We start from the raw sequence: 24,346 nt of genomic DNA, 5'->3' as shown, positions 1-24,346 counted from the left end.
ATGCGTTTTTAGATTCTGATATTCACTAGATGCTTTAAAAACACTCTATTCATCTTTTGTTTAGTTATTTAAGATTAAAACAAGAGCATTTCAGTTGCAAATGACAGTATTGAGGGAAATGTTTAGGGTTATGTCACATTAAGTTATTGCGAATGTCAGTGGAGAAGTTCTTGAGTTCATTAAATTAAGCAATGCGATTAGGAGTAATTTTCATTTACCTGACGACAGGAATCTCATTTTAGTATTTCATAACTTACCATCAGCGCAGCGAACATAATGCATCTTTGTGTTCAGCTCGTTGTTCGGTGTGTTCGGTTTATATTTTATAACCTTTCAGAAGGTTGCCTGCAGTCTGGGACAGACCTCTGAGAGTATTCATTGATTTTTGCTCCTGCATTCTCTTTCAAGCTCTAACAAGCATCGCTTTGATAGAAAAGGAAGAAAGAAACATGAAAGCAAAAAGGTTTTCATCTTTATTTAAGAGTCTGCTATTGAAATGTAGTTTGCAAGCATTTTTAAACTACTTGATAATTGCTATCTAAATTGCCAACTGTTCTTTAATGCATTTCATTTTTCTTTAATCTGTTTATAAAACTTTAATGGGACTGATTTAGTTTAAATACCATCACACGAATGTCAATGCATCTGAAACATTATCAGACAGCTGCTTTAACATCCTATTCTCAAGACTCCAATCAGTCCAAGGTGACTAGTCAAAGACCTCAGATGCCACACTAACCTGTTGTGGAATGGATCTAATGTATTCAGGCTTAATTGGAAGATAACTAGATGTTTAATCACACATTTACTCAGTGGTTTCCAGCCTCTGTATCAGCAGCTTGCGGTTATTGTACTATTCCTCCGGGAGGTGTGGCGTGCCACTCCAGCAATCGCGACTGAGATTGTGTCTTTTCAGCGAGCCTTACCAAGTTTCACGAAACCCAAACATCCCTTTTCACCCTCTCTTTCTTTTTCCACGCACTCCCCCTGTTGTTATGACTCCATTGTCTCCTTTCTAAATACCTCCTCCCTTTTAGTCCCTGAGGAGTGGTGGGTTTTCACCTTGCGTTCAGCATATGGGGGGCGTAATTTTCTGCTCGTGTTGACATTCTTTTATTGTTTCGTGCACCCGGTACCCACAAACAAGTTTTTCCTCCCTTTAGTCTGTAATTTACACTCCTGTGGATTTGCATTTTCATTCCCTCTTCAAAGACGGCCCTTATCTTGTAAAATGTTTGGCTTGTAAACACTTAAGGGAACCTTCATTCAAAGTCATTATTATACTCCCCAAGCTTGGCAGACAAAACATACAGGTTTTTCTTTTTTGCTGTTTTTGTTTGCAGCCTCTAAAAAAGCTATTAAATAGGGTGTGTAATGTATGAAGTAGCCCATGAATTTAGTGGCAGCTCCCTTCCTGTCAGTTTCACTGGAGTGAGCGTGTTTATCTGGCCCCATCAAGTAATTAATGTTGCATTTTTATGCACGCAGATGCTTGTCAAGGTGTTGATGAAAGCAGTGTGGGCCGCTCGCGAAGTGAGAGAGTCTGCCGGTGTGAAAACGAGAGCCGAGGGTGAAACCTAATAATCATCATCATAAGGTTGATGGTTCCAGAACTGTTTTTAAAATTCACAGAGAGTAGACGCACTTCTCACATTCATCTAGCTTATGAATATAGATGTGCACCTTTCTAACCTGTCAGAACTGTTGAATTCAATCAGTGTAAAATTGAAATGCCACTTTTAAAAAAAAAAGGTTTTACTGTGATTACCTGTAGGTTGCATTCAAAAGAGCCACTCTGTGTCATTTTCCTGTAGATTCACAGAGTTCGTCTGTGATAAAAGCTTGCTTGAGCATCATTATTTTCTCCCATTGTGGCCATTACGGCTCATTACCATCAAAATGAGATGTCATCATATTTGTTTGTTCAGAGGGGTGATAATTACAGGGAGCCTTAGTTGATTGGTTGCCTGACTTACTTAGTTCGACAGCAGCCGTGTTTTCTCCAGCTAAAATTCCTGCAGGACTTACACGGCACTGCTAACCCCTTGCTCTCCTTGCAGAAACACCCTGATGATATCAGATATCTAGCAGTGTGCCTGAAAGATGTGCAAAATATTCATGAGCTCAGTTGGGGAGTATAAAGCAGCTATACAAGGAGAGGAGGCTTTGCTGGAAACAGAGGACAGATTGCAACAGAGATATAAAGATAGTTGAGTTGGCGCAGTGGGAGGGAGAAAAAGATTGAGTAAATACGGAACAACGAGTCTTTTCTATGAAATATTAGGAGTCTGAGTAGCATACAACTGTCAGCGATGAAATATGCACGAGGTTACTTTACTAATCGCCATATTTTATCACACTCCCGCTTTGTGCTCTTTAAAGAGCCAGATGCTTTCTCTGTTGTTTTTTGCCTTTATCTTCCCTTTTTTGTTAATTTTCCCAACCTTCTCTCTCTCTAGTTCCATATTTCCCAACGTACCCCCCCGCTTGGGCGTAGAGTATGGAAATGAGAACTTGCCCACCCTCCCTTTGCACAGAAGTGGTGATTAACCACTGCACACCCCAGGCACGCACGCACACACACACACTCTCTTGCACACTCACACACACACACACACACACACACACACACTTGGTGTGCTGACACTTTCATGCCTGGCATCAAAGAGACTTGTAAATCCCAGTCACTCTCACTCTCTGTACGCATTCAAAGAGCCAGCGCAGTAGTAATCAGCAATGGCTCCGTGATGTGCCCATCTCCAACAGGCATGATGCGTGTTCTAAGATGCTTTGTCTTTGTCTCGCACTGAATTTCCAAGTTTATTTCCACCCTGACACCTGCGTAAGCATTGCACAGTCTCACCTGCTGCGACGACCCAATCTGTGCTGATCTGCTTTGTGTGCGATAACGCAAATGTGATCTTACCTTATGAGAGCTGAGTGACTTTAATCAGTTAAAATATTACTTGCTTTTTTAATCAAGCTTTTGCAAGAATGTCGTAATTTTAGGAATAGATGAAAATTCTGTCAACATTGAAACACTTTCATTAATTTATTTGATCTTTTGAACACAAAAGACAATAGTTTGAAAGGTTTTTCATTTTTGGTTCATGTACACCAAGCAAAAAAGGTACAAAAGCTATCAATCGGACCGTAACCTTTTAAAGGGTTTTGCTTTGTACCTTATGCACCCCTAAATAGTGCATACCTTAAAGGTGCACATCAGTAACTAAAATGTACATACGTAGTAATACCTAAATGGTACATGTTAGTAACTTTTAAAAGGGTGGCACCCAAATGATTGCTTTTGTACCTTTTCTTTTCTTGAGAGATAATGAAAGTCAGCAGGCTCCAGTTTTATTTTATTAATTCAAATCAAAAATTGTGTCTGTTAATATTACTTAATACACCTGAGCTTAAAAACTGTAGCAAATGTACTGATTATTGTTAGTTCATGTTAGTTATGCATTAACTAATGGGACCTTATTGTAAAGTGTGTTATCATATCTTCTTTTGTATTCTGCAAAAGAAAGTCAGTCATGCAGGTTTAGTGCAACTTAAGTAAATGCTAATAGAATTTTCATTTTTGGCAGGACTATCCCTTTAATTTACTACATTGCAATGTCTTATGAATTTTTCAGATGCTTTATGAATTCAGATGCTTTTAAACGTTGAGAGATGCTTTAATGAGACACGGTGATCCATATTGCAAGATGCTTTGTGTCACATCAGATTTCCAGGTTAATTTCCACTCAAAATCTTGCTGCCCCCACCTGCTGTGACCACTCACCCGACCTACGCCCTCTTTGTGTGGCACGTACAGACTTGAATGTGAAGCAAACATCTCATCTGAGAAGTTCACACCTTGAGAAAGTGATCCAATTAGACAAAAATATTTTTATCAAGCTTTTGCTAGAAGGGCGTGATTAGCATTCATGAATTTACATGCATCTGCTTGCACATGCAGAATTATGCATTTAAGCTCCATTAGACTGAAGGGTGTAACCAAGTATTCAGTTTTGGGGGGTAATTGTGGAGCCATTTAAAAATCAGTGTTGATCAATCAACATTTCTGAATACATAAGGGATGCATATTAATGTATATGGTAGTTACGCCTACTGAAACCTAAAAATTGTAGCCAGACTAAATTGTTCCGTCAGTTCAGACGGTGCTTTAAATTAGGGGAGAGGTTTTGTCAGATGTCAAGCCTGCCGAAGCGATTCCTGCCTCTGATAGCACAAGCACACAGCATGGGTGGGGTTCGCCTGTCTGTCTGTTGGCTCACCCCCATTGAGGAGTCTTGGCCTCTGAAGCTCATCTCATTTTTGAACACACACAGAGGCTCACTTTTTTGAACGTGCCAGTTACATGCTTTGTGTGATGTCCTTCATTTTTTTTTGGGGGGGGGGGGGGTTGCATGTGTGGAAAGCGTGTCTGTCTGGAAAAATTGTGTGTATGGGTAAGCTTTGTGTCTGATACAGTGTTTTGTGTATTATGCACTCAGCAAAGAAATTAGACACACATGCATGCTATAATTTCTAGCATGTCTGTTTCAGAAGGTAATGAGTGTTGAGTGAGTGTAGCAACCTAGTAAGTATGTGCTTTGTTTTAATAGGCTGCTGTGTAGAAGAGAAAGTTTACAGAGATTGTGAATGTTCACACACACACACAGCACTTCCAGTAAGGGTTAAAGGTCAGCCTGCAATCGAAATGGCTCTCCCTGAATTGGTTGCACCTTTTTAGCAGTGATAAACTATGCTACGTCCTATTTAAAACATGTTTACATAGCAAAAGCTGTTATTTGCAATATGCATTAACTATAATAGCTGTTTGTCTGGTTTTATAAATGTTTGCTGCTAAACCAACCCCCATTTATTTCCTCCCTTTGTCATCTCCCAGTTCTTTGTGTGTGTGTGTGTGTGTGTGTGTAAGGAAGAGCTCGTCTCCAATATATATCCAGAGCTTTTTCCATTCCTCATCACAAAGGCAGTAGCTATTCCGCTTTCTAAGTGAATAGAGAGTGTGTTCTCATTCGCTCCCATGATCTCCCGAAACAGTTATTACCATTTAAGTAAAAAAAATGGAGATGAATGCTGATGCTGCAAAATCTCGACTTAATTCAAGCTGTGAAATTGGCTGTTTTGACAGTATAAGAGACCCCTTGCTCGCTCCATTTTAACATGCTTTTGTTCTGTGCCATTCTCACCCTGTCTGCTGCTGTAAGGTGGATCTGTGTAGGAATGGCTGCATGTTGGGTGGGATTCAATCTCTAGCACTCTTGGTTAGATTTTCAATGAGGATACGATGGGGGCGACACACCCTCTTGCTACTTAAATGCTCTAGGGCTGTGAATGCCTCACTAATTTATTCATGTGAGATTGATATATGTAGCATTTACACAATGTCTTTTCAATCAATACCAGTGTAATATCTTACTTTTTAATTTAATCATTTAATTAAGGTGTGCAAAATAGTCACATGTATAAGCATTTCTCACCCTCTTTTGACTGTAGAGTTCATCAGACTGCTTTCACTACTGTACCTTTAAGACTGATGTATATAAATGACCTCTGTTATGATTTACAGGCATTCCTGTAGGTCAAACAATGGAGCATGGTCCTAGCAATGACAACAGCAGGGATTCAATTCCTAGGCAATGCATCAAATAATAGAATTTGTACCTTGAATGCAGCGTATGTCAGTTTGGAAGAAAGCATCAGCAGCGAATGTAAATACAGAGATTTTCTAAACTTTGTTTACTGCCTTTGTTCACACAGTCATTAAAAATTTTATAGGTTTTGATATTTACGTAGATTGACATCATAGCCGTGATGAATTCTGCACAAGCCAAACAACATGTAAAAGTAGTCAGAAATGAATGTGGAAAACTGCAAAGAACTTTCATTTAACCACTGAGCTAAAAGAAGAGTTTTAAACTTAGGAAAAAATACATTAAAAAGAATAAAAATATATAAAAAGGAAAAAGCACCAACATATGAATTTTGTAACGACTCTGGTTCGACTATCATCAAAATGTGTCATAGCTTATATTAAATGTATTTTTTAATAAAAGATCAAGGAAGATTTAAATTTTCATGATATGACCACTTGAAAAATTGCATTAGAATCTTTTTTTGCTGACTGTGGAATATCTAAAACAGGTCAGTTTATTATCAAAGTGTTTTTTCCACTCTGAATGCAAGTCAGCATCATTTAGCTTATCCAGATTCTGTTGTGCAAGACCTTGATGAAACAGGTCATGACTAAGGCTAAGAAAAATCATCTGACAATGTGTAGGCTCTCTGAGCTCGTTCCTTTTTATCATGTTCATTAAACGTGGATAGCATGGGTCCTTAAGCTAGGTAGACAAGAGACACAGTACAAAGCGATGTTCAGATTTCAGCCTTCATAAACAAGGTGGCGCATGAACTCTCCAATCCAAAGCATAATTGAAAAGAAGTGGCTAATCTCAGCAGCATGTCAAACTGTCCTTTTCTTACCCACCATCCCTTTGAAGGTGGAGACAAGTTAAAATGTTATGCATACTGATAGACTCCAGCTTCTCTGGATTTTTCCCCCCTCCTTTACTTTGCTCCTTCTCTTCATCTCTCATATACAAGGCCCTTAAGACTTGTTGGCTTCTGTGATATGAATTAAAGATGAATCTTTCTTTTCCCTCTATAACTTTCTTGCTTAGATACTTAGTGTCCTCTGATACTTTTTCTCCTTCAAAAATGGAATCATGTTTAGCTAACCGGTATAAATTAGTCAAGCCTCTATCTAGACTTGTCTTGAAGGCAAGCATATCTATTACTATTGCTCATACTTGGGGTTAATTGATTTGAATGAACTCCTATCCCTAAATATTACACCTTGTCATGTAACTCATCCTGCACTACATGTGACACGGATGTGAGTGATTGCTCAGATTGTCTTGTTGAGAAGAGTTGTACTGTGGAGGTCAATTTAGTTCTGAAAAGTGAGCAAATAATGCATGTAAGTTAGGGGCCGTTCACATATCGCGTATTTTGCATGCTCATTTTCGTAATTTCCCATATTTGCATGCGGTATGCGCGCTCATAATGGAAGCGACGCGGTCACGACGTGCACGCAGTGCGACGCACTCGTTTTTCCAGGAGCGTCCGCACCGCATCCAGTTAAAAACATCTCAACTTTTCAGGATGCCGCAAGCGCACCGCAGGTCATGTGACAAGAACTAACCAATCAGCTTCATCCTTTCCCATAACAACGTTGAGAGCTCAGCCAAGATGAATGAACAGCTGACCATAGCTGTATATGGATTGCCGTTTTTAAATAAATTTAGTAGCAGAGCTACTTCAAGCGATTTTTAGAGCTGCAAATCCATTTATCCTTTGCTGAAATTTCCACGTCTTCACTGAAAGAGCACGTCATGGTTGCTTAGCAAAGGCAGTGGCCTCAGGGGCGCAACTGCCCGAGCGCTTTTTAGGCGCGATATGTGAACTTATGTGAGCAAATTTTTGGGCATGAAGCGCCATTTTTTTTTTAATGGTTAACCACTGTGCCAAATACCCCCCCCCCCCCCACCTTTAAAAAAAGAAAATAACTCTGTAATCATTTTTGAAATGCTCCGATAAAAATCTATAGCCTGTTTGATTATCATACTAATAGTTTTGAAGCATTGTTTCATAAATAGTTTGTATTGCACTGAATACACACAGTAACATTCAGGAGCACAGAAACTTGGCAACGCTGCCCCGCTACTTTTTTGAATTGCTACATTATATCTCTTAGCAACTATGTTTTTAAAGTAACTAAATTCAGGTTCATTGTTTGTATCTCTCTCTACAGTAAAACCCACCTACTTTGATTTGATTGCCATCTCAATTATTTTGACATTAATGAGCACTGTTAGACAACTGATCTGAAGCAAAGCCACTGGATGGCAAGCCTGCAACCTTTAGCCAAAAAACTATAATGACTAATGGATTGGTAGTATGCATGGAAGGAGACCAGAGGCCATTTTCTTTGAATGTATGTCAATGAAGGTAGTCGCCTATAGCTAGACCTTCAAAATGATGGCAGAAGATCTGGGAACCTTGGCCGCTTTGAATGGCATGGACCACCCAAGTAGGGCTGGGCGATATATCTAACAATATGATCGTGCGCATCTAGTCAGTAAATCTGGTTCCGTGATTACAGCTAAATCGCCATCAACTTTTTCAAATGGAGCGGCATTTCGTAGACAGTGCCGTAGATCACTGACAAGCTACACATTATCGTGTTCATTATCGCCTTTGATGAATACGCAATATGAACGCGATATTGCATAGCCTGTCAGTGATCTACGGCTCTGTCTATTAAATGCTGCTCCATTTGAAAGCAGGTGATGGCGATTTAGTGGTAATCACAGAAGCAGATTTACTGACTAGATGCGCACGATCATATCGTTAGACTCCCTGGTCAGGCTGGTCTTTTGTCTGGTTTTAGATGATTTTTGGATACTTTTCAGCTGGGAAACACACTAGCTGCTTAACTCCAGTTAAACCAGTTAAGACCAGCTTACATCAGACCACAGAACCAATATATCCTGGTTTAAGATTATATTTCCCCCCCATAAAGTAAAGCCTATAGGTTTGGGGGTGGACTTGGGATCTGGGCCACCTAGCAACCATGTATCACTGACCTAATAAACTTTGAACACTTTAGCTGTTGCATAGTAACACCCTGGAAATCACCCTGTATATCCTAGAAAGTACATGGCGACATGTTAAAAACACTTAAAACGCATCACTGACCATGTAGCAATTGTAATGCATTATGACATTGAGTTCTGCATGGGATATGCACCAAGCATTTTCTGAAGACAGTTAAAATCTAGGTGTCATTGCATCAGCTGGTTCTTTATTTTCTCTCTGTTTTTTTTCAGAGATTGATAAATGAATGTAACAGCTGACGCTCGTGACTTTTGAGTGGTTGATTAAAGCAGTGTCTGTTTTCTGTTTCATCAGTAAAACCAAAAAGGCAACAGCTACAGGCATCATGCATAATTTAGCACCTAACTTCTTCACATCTCTATTACTTTTCTCAGCACTTTCTCATATTTTCACACACACTCACACACACTCTCTCTATTTCTGTTTCCCCACTTACCCTCTCTTTACTTCTCTCTCTCTCTCTCTCTCTCTCTCTCTCAAATCTCGGTAATTCTTAAAAAGGAATACTCCATGTGTTCTCATGTCATCTTGTGGCAGTCAGACTCGTCCAGTAAACAGTGAGACGATACAAACACTAGCAAAGAATTTTAATGATAACAGGAGCCTGCATCTGGTGCACTTTGGTAAGTTTTATCAGCTGCCATTGCGTATGCTGCTCATACGCTGGCATTTAGACTTTTCTGAAGTAAACTCCAGTACTATTGCATGTTTCTTGGTCTCAGAGGAGTTTCTTTTATTGCACTTGACCAAAGCCTAGCAGTCTCACTCAAGCACCCTTCACTGCCTGTGTGAAGGTGGCAGGACTTTGAAGAACAAAAGAAAATGTTTGAAGCCTGTAGTTTTTGTGCTGAATGGTGATGTGCTGCAGTAGGTATTCTCTGTGGTGTTTTTCTGTTAACTTAACATTTGTCTTCTCTCTCTCTCTCTCTCTCTCTCTCTCTCTCTCTCTCTTTCTCTTCCTCCCCTCTCTTGCTCCCTTTCTTTCTCTATATCTTTATCCTTTTCTCTCGATCATCCATCTGAATCATCTCCTCGCTCTGGTTTCCGCTAACACTATCTTGCTTTGCTTTCTGACTCTTTTCCTTCCTTTTCATGTGTTACTCAACTTTCTGTGCCCTTCTCCCTCTTCCTTACTGTCTTTTCCTGTATCTTCGCTTCCTCCCTATAACTCTATTCATTCACATTGCCTTCATGTTTCTGAATTTGCTGACTAACCTTTTTCCCTGTTTACGTTTTCACCCGATCCCTCCATTCTGAATTATTTTTCTTCCTGCATGCTTCTTTTCAACTGCCCTCTCTCTCTCTCCCTATCTTCTTGATCTCTGCCTCTTTCAGCAGGTGAGGGGGTGCCATGCCAGCTGCTGCTTCCCTGTTGCTGCTCCTCGCCATCTTGTGGTGGCCTCTGGTATTGCCTCTGGCCCCCAGTCATCTTCAAAGCCCCCCTTCATTCATCACCCTTAATGGCTCTCGCCTCAATCACCTCCTGCTTGATACCCATTCGGGCCACGTCTACGTGGGGGCTGTAAATGTGCTCTATCACCTCTCTCCAGACTTGCAGCTACTCTCCTGGGGCAAAACGGGGCCTAAACTGGACAGCCCGGACTGCCTACCACCCATTGACCCCACTGATTGCACCCAGGCGGAAACTACGGACAACACCAACAAGCTTTTGTTGCTGGAAGAGATCAAGGGAAAGGATCCGCTCAGCCTGATTGTGTGCGGGACGGTTCTGCAGGGCATCTGCGAGAAGCGAAGCTTGGAGAATGTCTCTCAGGTGCTGTACAAGACCGACAACCCCGTGGACACGCAGTATGTGGCAGCAAACAACCCTCGAGTGTCCACGGTTGGTGTGGTGGTTGAGCAGAAAGATGGTCTGCTTATGCTTGTTGGGCGGGGCTACACCAGTAAGGGACCTGGTGGGATCCCGCCAATCACGATGCGACGCTTAAACCACACTGCTCGAGCATTCTCCCACGAAGAACTTGGAAAACTGGTTGTTGGTAGCTACTCCGAATACAACAACCACTTTGTGAAAGCTTTTCACCACAACAACTATGTCTATTTTGTGTTCTCTCGGCGTGACGTGTGGGGCAAACGAGAGTATCGGACATACGTTTCAAGACTCTGTGCAGGCGATCCCAATTTCTACTCTTATGTGGAGGTGCCGCTTTCCTGCGGTGGAGGATACAATCTGGCACAGGCAGCTGTACTTGGCTATCACCGTGAACAACCCACGCTGTTTGTGGCCATGGCCATGGGGCAGGCATTGACTCCCACACCCACAGACAGGACAGCTCTTTGTGTGTACAAGGTGGAGGAGCTGGATAAAGCCCTGCATGGCGCCCAGCTACTCTGTTACACACAAGAGGGCAAAGACGCCAACAACAAGGAGAAGGCATATATAGAGTACGAAGTGTCCTCCAGTTGTCTGAAGCTCCCGCAGGTAAGTTGTTGGCCTTGGTTTGTAGTCATTCCTCAAAGAGGATTACAACCGACTGTAATTCATCATGTTGTTCTCAAAGGGCCTTTGATGTGTCATCTGATCCAACTAAATTGAAATTTTGCTCTTTTGCCAGATTTGTTTTCCAGGCTGTAGTTCCCTAATCCCCATCCATCATTCACAATCAGTTTAATTTTAGACCCCTCTAAATAACAGCAGAAATCCAACATTAGCCAATGAGATTTAGTTTATGCTGTTTTCTTGGCAGAATATTGCACTTAGGTATATGCTTATATTGCCAATCTTAGGCAGTCCTACCCACCTACCTCAGCATGGCTTCAAAAGACTTTAACAGATGGAGGTAATAGCTCCGTGACTGTAGTGGCTTTTTAATGAGGGTTAAATCCACAGCTAAAGAGCGATAAGTAGGAATATATTGCTCAGGGAAGCCACAAGATATCGGCCTATTAGCCAGGTCGTGTAAGATAGCAAGGTGTGGGGTTTCTTGGCGACAGATCAGGGTCAGCTGGGGCTTTTTTGTGAAAGGGGTGTAAGTCTGGGCGAGTGGCAGCTGCCTCAGTTGTCAGCTGTCTGCGCCAGTGTTAATCCGCACGGCATAACAAATGCAGCGGTAGCTTCAAGATTTCTGCATGTTACAGGGACGATTTTAAAACTCTGTGAGTTTTCCATCTTCAGTTTATGCAACTGAAAGTTTATTTGTCTGTAACGGCCATTTAGCATAACAAAACAAGTAGCATCAAATTTATTTTTGTAATTTTAGGTATGCAGTGGTTTGTGTAGTTTATGGTTTGTTTTAAGTTTGGCCAATGAATACTGGAGATTTTCTAAAAGAAAAATCTAAAGAGGTTTTGTTTGAGAGAAAATGAAGATACGATGACTAATTTGAAATTGGGTAATGTTCTATTCATGTGTTACTGTGTGGAAGGGGGTGGTGTGTATTAGTATGAGCTTGGGAATGAAATGGAGTGGTGTCTGTGTGTGTGTAGCCTCTGGGAGGTGGTTAAATCCAGCTTAACGTCACAGCTGGTTTGACTTCTGCTGACCCACATCCTCTCTGGGCTCGCAGCCCCAGTGACCACCACACACAGAAGCCCACTGAAACTCTGACCTCAAAGACACAATAATGTAACCACTTCCAATGTGTATGTTTCACTGTATCTAAAATATGACTTTAGTCTGTTATTGAACTTGACATAAAAAAGAAGATATTTAACAATTATCAAATCAAATTTGGACCATTGCACCATGTACATAATAATTTTAACACTTACTGTTTACTGTTCCAAAACTTTGTGACATAGCATTTTTGAAGATTGTAATGATTGTTTTTGTCTTCCAAACAATTGCAATGTATGGGGGACTACACGCTGTCTACAACCAAATTTTGGTCTGTTCCTCACACAGCATTATCATATGAATTTAGAAAACTTGGAATATAACCCAGGACTCATGTTGATTACTTTTCTCATCCTTTCATGGTCCCTTTGAAGCTTGAATGCTCCAGTCTCAGTTAATTTAATTGCATGGAAAAAAGCTAAATTTCTCCTTATGTGCACAACAGTGTTAATTTTGACAGCAAATTCGGATTTAGTCTTAGTCTTAGTCTTTTGAATAACACACCATTTAGTTTTAGTCACATTTTAGTCATCTGAAATGTTTTAGTCTTAGTCTAGTTTTAGTCGACTAAATATCATAAGAGTTTTAGTCTTAGTCTAGTCTTAAGTCTTTTAGTCTTAGTCTAGTTTTTTTTTTTTTAGTAGAACAAAGTCAACTTAGTTGACTTGACTAAATGTTTCCATCAGTCTGTTATGGAATGGTATTTATAAAATAAACATAAGGCCTGCTCTCAATGAAAAATATACATGCTCTCTGAAAAAGATATGCATTCGTCCTGAATGATATGCAATGCATATGACATTCTTTCAAGATGAAGTACAGTATTATTGAAATAGACAACCACCTATATTATATTTGTATTGTATGTTCATTCTATTTCTTTATTTGTTTACATTTTTTAAGTTTGTTTTTGTTCATTTAAAATAGCACTGCATAGTCTTCACTGTAAAATAAAATACACAATCAAACCAAAATGTATTCAGACACCTTCAACGTTTCTTACAATATCACAGTTAATCTGCTGTAGTTTAGAAATTGGTAATAAAATATGACAATAACTCAGGGTTAAACTGTGTCAGAACAACAAATTCATCTTGATAATGTCTGTGGTGTGAAAAGGTTGCATTAGCAATTAAAGAAAGAAACACTTAAGCAAAACATGCTCAGGTCCCTAATCATTTTTTTTTTTTTTGTATTTTTTAGTCACTAGTAAAACAATATAATCTATTCTATCTGATTTTTGGATTGACTTTGGATAAATTCTTGTTAAAACTACAAAGTAATTTAATCAAGAGCAGTGAGTGATTTACTTTCATTTTCATACATTAAAGACACTGACAGCAGAGCTAGTAAATTAGGCGCGGTCACTTTAAGAGACAAATGCATCCGTTATAAAGATACACATCCGATTTCTTTCCAACTCTTTACTTTCACTGAAGACACAACTACAGACCTTTTCGAACACACTTTCCAAGACGGGCATTTCGACATATTTAGTATGTATTTGTTGTCGGTACAAAAGCAAGAAGACTTTGAGACGCGTCTCTGCTTGCTCCCTGAACACCGCGCTGCTGAATTGAGCTCTTTCACTTTTCGCTCTTTTTCTTATGTTTATTTAAAATGCGATTTGTATTTGTTCGTTCAGGTGCAGGAGGACGCAAACGTCCTGAAGGAGAACTCGGTTCAGTGTTGCGCGAGTAACCAGCTGCTCAGTTCAACTTTCCCGCAGCGCGGGGCTGAAGCCAACTTGATGTGTTGAATGCTTGGAGCACGTTATAAAACGTATTCTTACACATTTCTGTTTTAATAAATGCTCATATTAAAACATAGCATTACACATAAGTAGGTACAAAAATAATCAGTGATACATTTACGACCCCATAAAAATTTGGGTCGCAATGGCATTTCAAAAGGTCGCAGTGTAGTTCCCTGTGTAAACAACTTAACTGTTATGAAAACGTCTTCGAAACTGTGCAAATTTCTGCAAACTCATCTTTGTTCTCTTTTCTGTGTAACTGCTGCTGCGTTTGTTTAGCTGTGGCGCTTGCATTTGCCGCGGCTTTTTATAATGGCTCGGCTGCTTCTGCATAGATCAACCTACCCTCAAAGATTCGCTCTGATTGGATCTCTTCTCCATTCGTCCCGCCCATATATTTTCGTCTCATTTTTATTCGTTGACTAAAGTGTCAGTTATATTTCGTCACATTTTTCGTCATCATATCTGACTTTTTATTTAGTTTTTATTTAGTTTTCGTCCGTGAAAAAGGTTAGTTGACGAATATTTTTCGTCATAGTCTTCGTCAACGAAATTAACACTGGTGCACAATATCCAGGAAGGGGTATTGAGAAAGGAAATGAGGTTCAGTTCTGATTTCATTACGACTTTATGTTCAAGATTTTCATGTTGCAAATGTAACAGTTATGGCCATCTCAATAATTCATTGGAAGTACTGCAGAATGGATTGCTATCTAGTTTCCAAAGCATTAGGTGTGTTTGTGTATTTTACCTCATTTGACTTCAATTGTGTGCCACTGTTTTGCTGTCCTGTGTGGCCACTCCCCTTGGTCTGTTAGCTGAGGTATTGTTGTGCATGTCCATCCACTGACGACTGAATAACATTAGGTCAGGACACACCAACCCGTGGCTGGCTCCAGTGAGAGTGCATTTAAAATCACTCCCAGCCATAGACAGATGATGGGTTGGGTTTGACAGACACCATAATAAAAGTTGCTGAGCTTTTTTTACATTGATTTTTATGCACACAGCAAGGACAGGATGTTTCTGGCACTATCCAAATCTTCATAGTTGACTTTGGAAACTTAGTGCTTTTCCAGTTTTTAGAGCTCCAACTTAATATTCTACTTGCATTTTGGATTTTAATTGTTCATAATATGTCATCTGTCAGGTTTTTTTTTCTCAGTATTGGAAGCATGTGGGCACACAGCTGTCTGTCTGTGTGATTAGCTCGAACCTCATTATTTCCAAAACATTTAACATTCATTAATTCCTAAACTGTTTATGTATCCTTTGACCGATTTCCAAGTAAAGCCAAATTGTATATATTAGAAACTTGCATGCCATTGCATTTAAACTGCCAGTCAGAAGTTCGGACACACCTTCTTGTTATTTATTATTAAGGTTCCATATCTTAGCATAGTAGCACAGTCATTAAATCTATGTAAAAAAAAAAAATAATAATTCAGCTCTTGTATTTGAGCATCTTGCTGTTTATATGCTCTGCAGACTCCAGGGTGTCCAAGCCTCTTAAACAAATACACCATGTGGATTTAGACATACAAGAAGGTTTATAACTTTGAAGCAGAAGACAATGCAAAATAACTAAATTTATCACTCACGAGCTGTTTTCGGTGTGTACAGAGAACCATGTCTCAGACAACATGTGAACACTTCATTTCAACGGACAGATACACACAAAATTATGTCAAAATATTCTCCAAAACAGTTGGTAATGTCTTAAGTGAAAGTATTGAGTAACAGTTGAGAAAGAAGTCTGACGTGTGCCATTATACTGGATAATTTACTGTGCTGTCTGTGTCTTTTTCAAGAAAAAAAAAAGTGAGAGAGAAAATCACTCACTGCTCTCAACTGAATAAACTTTTTTAGCTTGATCAAGGATTAATCTATATTTAATTTATACAGTGATGACTGTGCAGTGTTATTTTACATTTGGTTATTCAATTTCTGTACCTGAACACCTACAAACCCAAAAAGCTGGACCTCTCTAATAAATGTGCAATTTTAAATTAGCCTTTAAAACTATTTCATGAATTCAAACTTAAGCATTTAAATTGAATAGTTTTGAAGATTAAAGTGTGCCGACTTTTATATGGTAGTGTAGTTTAATGTATTGAACGAACTGCAACTCTCTCCCAATAATTTCCTCCCTATTGTCACTGTCAGTAAGGGTAGGCAGAAATTGAGTCCTCTGCAGTAAATAAAGTTGTCAGCAGTGGCGTATAATCAGTTTATGGGTTGGGAATCGAGAATGGGTTGTTATTCAGAGACCTTATGTATAAATATTCTGGAACTGAGTTGTTTTCATGACATTGTGTCCTGTTTACAGTCTGCATTCTTCCCCTAATGCAGAAAGAGCGCCACATTAAAACCATACTGACAGTGTTTTCAAGCACTATTACTTCTAAAGTGCCAAAATGTCACATTTTAGCCAAGTTGAGGTTGCAGCCTGAGTTTAATATGATTAGAGAGAGGAAGACTGTTGAATTCCCAACTGCTCCCATCCCTAATTATTTTCCATCTGCTATAACCATGAACTGTGTATTATAAATGTATTTGATGATAGATATAGGTAATGTAATGTTTTTGGGGGTGTGCAGGACTCTCTGAACAAGTACCCATGCGGAGGTGAACACACACCCAGCCCCATCGCCAGTGCCACTGCTCTTGAGGCCACGCCCGCTTTCACCTGGACTCCTCCCATCACTGCTGTCACCACGGCAACTGAAGTTGGCCACACCATAGTACTTTTAGGAGACAAAAATGGAAGGTTGCACAAGGTATGACTTACTATTACCTATTATTAGCCATGCATTTTTTTTTAATCTTGCATCATGCTTTAATGGCTCTAAACCTGCAATTTTTGTGTAAGCAGCACAAATCCTTTAACATTAAATACCCACTATCCATCACTGAAACATAATGGGAAAAATCAGCATGAACAACTGAATTTTAAAGGCTGTGTACTATCATTAAATACTTCTTTATTCAAAAGCAAACACATGGAGTAATCGTAATCTGTCATTAAGCACTAACTCTCCAGTAATGAGCAAACCACCCTACAGCAGGGTAATATTATGTTATTAAAATGGGTTGGTTCAGTCAGAGTTCAGATAATGTGTTACATTATTTATCAGGACAAAGTTTTGGGGAGGTTTTTTTTTTTTCTTTTCTTTTTTTGTAAAATGCTTTGCAGTTTGGACACTTTTGTATCCTTTATTTGAGGCCTACAGTTCAAGGCCACTGCAAATGAGACAGTATAGTTGAAGATCAACTTTCAAAGCAAAAAACAACAACAACATAAGTCGTCACAGTTAGCTTGAACTGTCACATTTGGACTTAGGCTGCTAATTAAGGCAAATGGACAAGAGAGAGCATGCAGGTCTCTCAAGCTCTGTGATCTTAGACGTGAAACAGTGTAGAATTTATTTATGAGTCATGGAAAGTGAAAAGAACTAAATGATGAGCAACTCTTACACTTGGTTTCAGTTATAGTTCATCAAAAACTCATCTTTCCAATGTCTGTATTAATTAAAATATTTATTAAATGATGTTTTCTGTATAACAACAGATCTGTCAAGCACTATAAAAGTGGTCCATATGCCCCAAATAAACAAACATTTAAGTAAGGGTTTTTACAGAAAATCTTCTCTTTCAGCAAAGCTCTAAAATGCCATTAAAAGTTTATGTTCAGAAATTTAGACATTGATGCCAAGTTTTGCTGTTCAACTTTTTAGTAAATAACAACTTAAGCAGCTAGAGGCTTCAAAAGACTTGGAACAAACCGCAAAAGGATGATTTAATAATGATTGCATTGTTAATTTTTGGTTGAATTATTCTTAAAGATCCTTAAGGCGGAAGATCCTAGTGCAACATTCATTCAGACTTGGGAAACACATTCATTTTGTTGCATTACAGTAAGCGAATATATTATGATCTGCCAATTTTGCCTACTTTCAGTCTGAGAATGTGGTGTCTTTACTGCTCGTGGTTGGCCCGTCTGGCCTGGAGGTGGTATGAGTGTGTGTCTGCATGTAGGATGGAGTGTGTGTTTGTGTGCGAGCGGCTGCCTCATCAGCGTAAGAGGACATGTTCTGAATGCTTATTGCAAGCGCCTTAGGGAGAACCAATCCCAAGGGAGCCAGTCACATGCAGTGCGCTCTGGATCAGCTGATAGGGGTGGCAGGAACCGCACTTTACGTTTTTCATCCCTCAATCCCCTCTGGTGCTGTATGAAATATTAACGGCCATACTCTGAAACAACAGCTTGTTTACCACCCAAAGTTCTCCTCAGGCAGAACTTATCACAGAAAGCCAATGGTATCACTTCCCCTGCTTGCAAGATGTTGAGAAACATACCGGGCTGCTGAGATTGCAACTAGCCTGAGCTTTGTGTCTTTTGTATATGCATATGTATGTGAAAGCATTGATTCGCTTTTGTTCATGCTTTTGAATAAACCACTAATTGTAGGTATTCAAATTGAGCGTATAATGTGCCCCGCAGCGTTTTTGCTACAGACATAAGTGATACCTTTAAAAGTGGTTTGTTTGGAAAAGTTGTGCTTTATATGCCTTTTTTGTTGCAGGTGTTCTTGCATGCAGATGGTACCGGTACCAAATATGACACAGTGGAGGTGGATGCAGAGAGTCCCATTAACGCTGACCTGCTGTTGGACTCCACCAAACAGAACGTCTATGTATTAACTGAAAGAAAGGTATGAGAGACAAACAACTTCCTTTCAACTGCCAGCAACTGAAACACGACATCTGTTACATGCGCGCTCTCAAAGGAGAGATTACACGTTTACTTTGACAAACATCATTTGAATAACAGATTTTTTTTCTCGAGATAAAAGTCTGGTTTTGTTTTTTGCATGGTCAAGTAATTGCCGCTGGATTTTTCTTGGCAGCCAATCAGAATCGGAGATTGTTTTCACACTTCCTCTTGCGCTTTATCAGTTTCCAATTCAAGAAACGCTGCTCAGGGCATCTGATTTGTATTTGTGTGTTTTTAGGTTACAAAGCTCCACGTCGCTCAGTGTGAGAAGCATTTAGACTGCCACTCCTGTCTGTCTAATAGAGATCCCTACTGCGGCTGGTGTTCGCTGGAGGGCAGGTACTTGAGCTCACCTGACTGCTGTTACACATCACCGCCTGCTCTTTCAACACTCCCTTCCCATCAGGCCACGCCTCTCCTTTTACATAAACATCTAAGCATATGGAGATCATTTACATAGATCTTTGAGATATTCATAATTTTTCAACGATTTCTGCTTCCACAGAACAGCAGATATTCGTTTCCAGTTCAAGTTTTTTTTTAGGAGATTGTTCTATGATTTCTATGATTTAATTCTACAAAACTGTTCAAAAGTTTGGGGTCAGTAAGACATTAATACTTTTACTCAACAAGGATGCATTAAATTGATCAAAAGTAACAAAAAAATATTTGTTACAAATGATTTCTATTTCACATTCTATTTTTCAAATTCTATTTTTCAAAAAAATGCATCAAAGTTTCCAGCAGCACAACCGTTTTCAGCATTTATAATAATAAGAAATGTTTCTTGAGCACAAATCAGCATATTAGAAAGTTTTCTGAAGGATCTGTGACACTGAAGACGGGATAAATTTCATTTTAAAATATGTTACAACAGAAAAGAGTTGTTTTATATTGTAATGTATTTCACAATAACACTGTTTGTATCGTGTCTTTAATGAATGCAGCCTTGATGACAGTAAGAAACTTCTTTCAAAAGCTTTATTAAACATCTTACCAACCACAAACCTTTGAACAATGGTTTATATTTGTCTTAGTTAACCCCGAAAATTAAATGGTCATCTATTCATCCCCATGCAATTTTGACACTTTATTGACATTATTTTCTTTCTTTCTTTTCAGTCACCAGGCTTCTGTTTTCCCTACATTGTAACTTATACTGCAAAAAGCTCCAAAGTGCATAAAACAAGTGCAAAACAGCACCATAAAAGTAGTCTGTCCACTATATTCAAAGTCTTTTGATACTATACAAAAACTTTTTATGAGAAACAGACCATTACTAACCACAAGCAATTCACAAATAATTGTCCTCTCTGCTGTAGCTCTTAAATTTCCTGAATCCTATCATCCTAGCAATAACGGCTTAAATTCTGTCTGTTCTCACACAGACAGAAGCTGTCGTATGGGTTTAGAAGACTTGAAATATAGCACATGAGTCATATGGCCTAACTTTGATGTTTTAAAAGTGCTTTTATGTTTTGTTTTGGAATTTTTGTTTTTGAAACATAAATAGCCGTCCACTCTTGTTACATGAGAAACAGAATCTCAGACAGTGTGACAAAATAATATGGTGAGAACAACATAAACAACATAATTTTTTAACGTTTTCTTTTAACGCTGCCTGCCCAGACGTTGACCTATGATGCTTTAATAAAATATCTCAAAAGCTCTGAGAGGCCTCTGGAGTTTATTTCAGTTTTGCTTTCATATCCTCTGTAACGTTAAACAGAGCCTTATCTCATTGTTTCTTTATGTATCAGGTGCACAAGGAAGATGGACTGTGCACGGCACGCTCAGCATCACCACTGGATCTGGAGCTACAGCCGTGAGCACCAGTGTGTGTCCATAGAGAGTCTACACCCCTCCATCCAGAGCAGAGAAGAGCAGACACAGGTACAAACCCTGATCCCAGATCACCGCCCACACTCTGCTGTCACATTATAGTCTGTGAGGTCTTCACAGCATCCTGAGAGAATTTTAAGAGAATTGTGATATGCCCCATCTCGAATTCTTGCTTCAGTTGTAAATGCATCAGTACACTGGACTCAAGGTTTTCAAGTGCATACTAACATTCTTGTAAGGGGTCAGATCTCCGCTTATGCAATACGAACGGATGGTTACATAGAGTGAAAACCTTGGTCTTAACAAGCGAAGCACAAAAACCTCACCAGCATCCAAACAAAAGATTCAACAACATCTCTTATTAGTATTCACAAGACCAACCATGGCCTTGCACATTCCTAAAATGGCCATTAAATATCTGATGGTTTTTTCTTCTCTGCTTTCAAGGTCTCTTTCACGGTTCTACAGTTGCCGGTCTTGTCAAAGGATGAGTCTCTATCTTGCGCTTTTGGGAGTTTGGCTGCTCAGCCTGCGGTTGTCATAGAGAATAGAATCACATGTCAATCTCCAGCTCCAGAGCAGCTCCCGCCGAGTACGCCAGGCAACGGTGAGCCACGCTGACATGATCGCATTGCCAAGGCCGTTTTATCCCAGCTACCAACTGTTGAGCTGAGGGGAATGAAACCCAAACCATTTCTTTTCAAGAGACCATGCTTCTGTTACCCACGCAATACTTTTTTTTTATTCTTGGTAATCTGAAACTGGCTATCATGGTTTTATCTAACTGCCCAAGCAGAATATGTTTGTGTGCATGTTGTGAATGTGCACTGGCGTGGATTTATATACATTTAAAGATACTTCTGTTGATTTTACTGATGTTGAATCTGGGTTATAGGGATTATTTTGACTTTATCTTCTTTGCTGCAACTAGAAAATGGCATTCTGCTGGGAATATGTACTAAAGCTTTTAGTCAAACAGCCCTGAGATCCAAACAATGAGTTATGTGTCTCTCTAGAGTATACAGTAGGTGTACAGTATTTACTGTGCAGGGATGGTTAAATTCATGTTAAATATTGAATATCATGGACTCACATTTCAATGTGGAGAATCTAGGTCAAAATTTGAAATATTGTTGGTTTTGTCATATGCTTTGCTGATTTTTGTTTATTTATAGATCACGTATCTGTTCCAATTGCACTGAGGTTTGGAAACGTGACCATCTCGCATACAAATATCACCTTTTATGATTGTAAAGCAGTCGGACGGCTCAACGCTTCCTCACCGTAAGCACATATGCACACAGAGTTCATTCTTATGAATAAATTTACACATGCAAAATGCAATGTTTAAGAATTTAAATGCTTGTATCATGAAAAACCCTTATATTGAAGTAGTTGAACTATGCAGACACACTTACACAACAGTTCACCTTTACAGAAGCGCACCTGCAAAATATTTTAGAAATCTTTGGTACTTTGATGTCATAACTTCGTAACTTTATAAATTGCATCAAATGCAATTTAATATTTAGCAACTTTTCCTGTGAAATGAGAGTGAGCAAAGGTCACAGAGGTAATTTTACACGTTGAGGTCTTAAACCTAAACTAACAAAAGCAACCTGTTTAGGTGAATCTCATACAGCCTGTAATTAGGGCTGCACGATTAATCAAACGCAATTAATCGCAATTGTCATGCGCATTTAGTCAGTAAAGCTGGTTCTGTGATTAGCAGTAAATCTCCATCACCTGCTTTCAGGTGGAGCAGCATTAACTACACAAAGCCGTAGTTCACTGCTATGCAAAATCGCGTTCATAAATGCAGACGATATAATTGTAGGATTATGAAATCTACGAAATCGTTCGCTATTATGACAGCTCAGTGAACTGTGGCTCTGTGTAGTAAATGCCACTCCATCTGAAAGCACGTGAAAATATCACAATTAATAACATGTTTTAACTTCAAATTTACTTCATAACGTCAGTCAAGTGTGTAAAATAAATCCTTCTTTGAGAGGATGTGGCTTCTTAAACAGAACAATTAAGGCACACAGTATTTCATTGTATTCTAAGCAGTTATAAAGGCTATGTCGATTAGCATTTCATTATACATATACTTTATTATGATGATAATTTAAATAAGAAGAACTCCATACAATATAAACCATATATTGCTGTAGTCGTGTGTTTATTAGTCACGCTGAATCAGTAAAAGCAGTTACATTTTCTGTTTATTCAGCTGCAGCTATAGGCAGTTTCTGGATTTCTTCTTCTGGGAATATTTGGATTTTTAGCTTCTGCCTAATCGCGATTTAATGCCTTTTGCGATTTTATTTCGATTAGTTGTGCCGCCCCACCTGTAATAAAGAATTGCTTAAAGCAAGACACCACAGGTCAATAGTGTAATCGTTTTTTTTAATTGTTTAAATAGGCAAATGAGGCATTCTCTAATTAAATAAACACTACTTTGCATATATTTCCAGAAAACATTGAATTAAGTCAAGTTCAAAAAAATGTTTTCATATTGTTGATATATTACAGTTAAAGGTTTTTACAGAGAGGCTTTCGGATATCTCTCTTTATCATTCCATAAATCAGAAATTACTGTCAACAGCCAGAACTAAATTTACCATATTTTTAGGAACAATGTGGTAAATAAATCAAGTGAATGATCTATAAAAATCCCTTATGTGAAAACCTTCAGAATATAGATAGGAGCAAAACATGTGAATTTTGGTATATTCCTGCGAAAAAAAAAACTTTTTGAGAAAACAACCTGTAAAAATATGTATTATAATTTCTACATAAATTAACATTTAAACGTGTATTTTAGAGGTTTTCTTTCCACTAAAGAAAATATGAATGTTATGGAAGTAAAAACCTGTAGTGTCTTGCCTTTAAGAAAATAAAGCTGAGTTTTTCTTGACAACTAAGCAAATTAATTTCATTACTATAATGTAAAAAAAAAAAAAACGAATTATCATAAAAAAATTTAAATTTAAATTTGAAAGTGCTTATACATCATTCATGATAGTATTTGTTGTGCTGCATTTAATTTTATGCTAATTAAAATAAAAAATAGCATTTGTATTCAAGTCATTTGTAGTCATTTTTATGCAAAATATTATTTCATTTTTTTCCTTTTGGGGTTAAATACTTTCATGACCTGTTTAATTTAAATGAGTCTGAGTGAGAGGATGGAAAATGAGTGAAACGCTGCAGTACGACTATGCTGCAACCGTGACTATCATAATAGATGTATAGATTTTCCCGTTCATTGTATCGTATGTGATCTGCTGCAGGTGCATGGCGTGTGTTAGCAGTATGTGGCCGTGTCATTGGTGTGTGAAGGATGAGATCTGCACTCACGCTAAGAGCTGTCCTCGTCAACACATCATCTATAACAGCAGGGTAAGTATCTCCCCCAGGACTTTACCATCTCCTGACCGCTAATCGAGATCATTACAGACAGTCAACGGGGTCACGACCTCTCATGATACATATAGTGATCTATTTTCTCTTTCTCAAGGTCAAAATAAATGTATATTATTATACTTGGAGATCATCAGTAATTGTTATTTCAAATAAAGGAATAAACATTTTCAGTAGTGGGTTACGCTACCAGGGTATTTTTTTGAAGTACAGTTTACATGTTATGATATTGTAGTTTAGTATATCTCTAACACTGTGGTAGAAATCA

At 38.7% G+C, this 24,346-nt stretch overlaps 1 protein-coding gene across 4 annotated transcripts in view; it reads left to right on the top strand.

Annotated features, from left to right (window-relative positions):
• The window catches only part of LOC128018957 (plexin-B3), a 67,589-nt gene that overhangs the window by 23,684 nt on the left and 19,559 nt on the right, over positions 1 to 24,346 (top strand). For 2 of the 4 annotated variants that reach the window (XM_052604871.1, XM_052604870.1), the window contains exons 2-9: positions 10,036 to 11,140; positions 16,631 to 16,810; positions 18,617 to 18,745; positions 19,046 to 19,146; positions 20,568 to 20,700; positions 21,097 to 21,256; positions 21,825 to 21,933; positions 23,949 to 24,057. In XM_052604871.1, the coding sequence (XP_052460831.1) occupies positions 10,049 to 11,140; positions 16,631 to 16,810; positions 18,617 to 18,745; positions 19,046 to 19,146; positions 20,568 to 20,700; positions 21,097 to 21,256; positions 21,825 to 21,933; positions 23,949 to 24,057 (2,013 nt within the window). In that variant the 5' untranslated portion in view covers positions 10,036 to 10,048. Of the gene's footprint in view, positions 1 to 10,032; positions 11,141 to 16,630; positions 16,811 to 18,616; positions 18,746 to 19,045; positions 19,147 to 20,567; positions 20,701 to 21,096; positions 21,257 to 21,824; positions 21,934 to 23,948; positions 24,058 to 24,346 lie in introns of all 4 variants that reach the window. The other 2 variants (XM_052604869.1, XM_052604868.1) reach the window with 1 other exon arrangement.

This window comes from Carassius gibelio, chromosome A8, assembly GCF_023724105.1.
Source record: "Carassius gibelio isolate Cgi1373 ecotype wild population from Czech Republic chromosome A8, carGib1.2-hapl.c, whole genome shotgun sequence".
Taxonomy (NCBI): domain Eukaryota; kingdom Metazoa; phylum Chordata; class Actinopteri; order Cypriniformes; family Cyprinidae; genus Carassius; species Carassius gibelio.
This window is presented reverse-complemented; position numbering and strand designations above follow the sequence as displayed.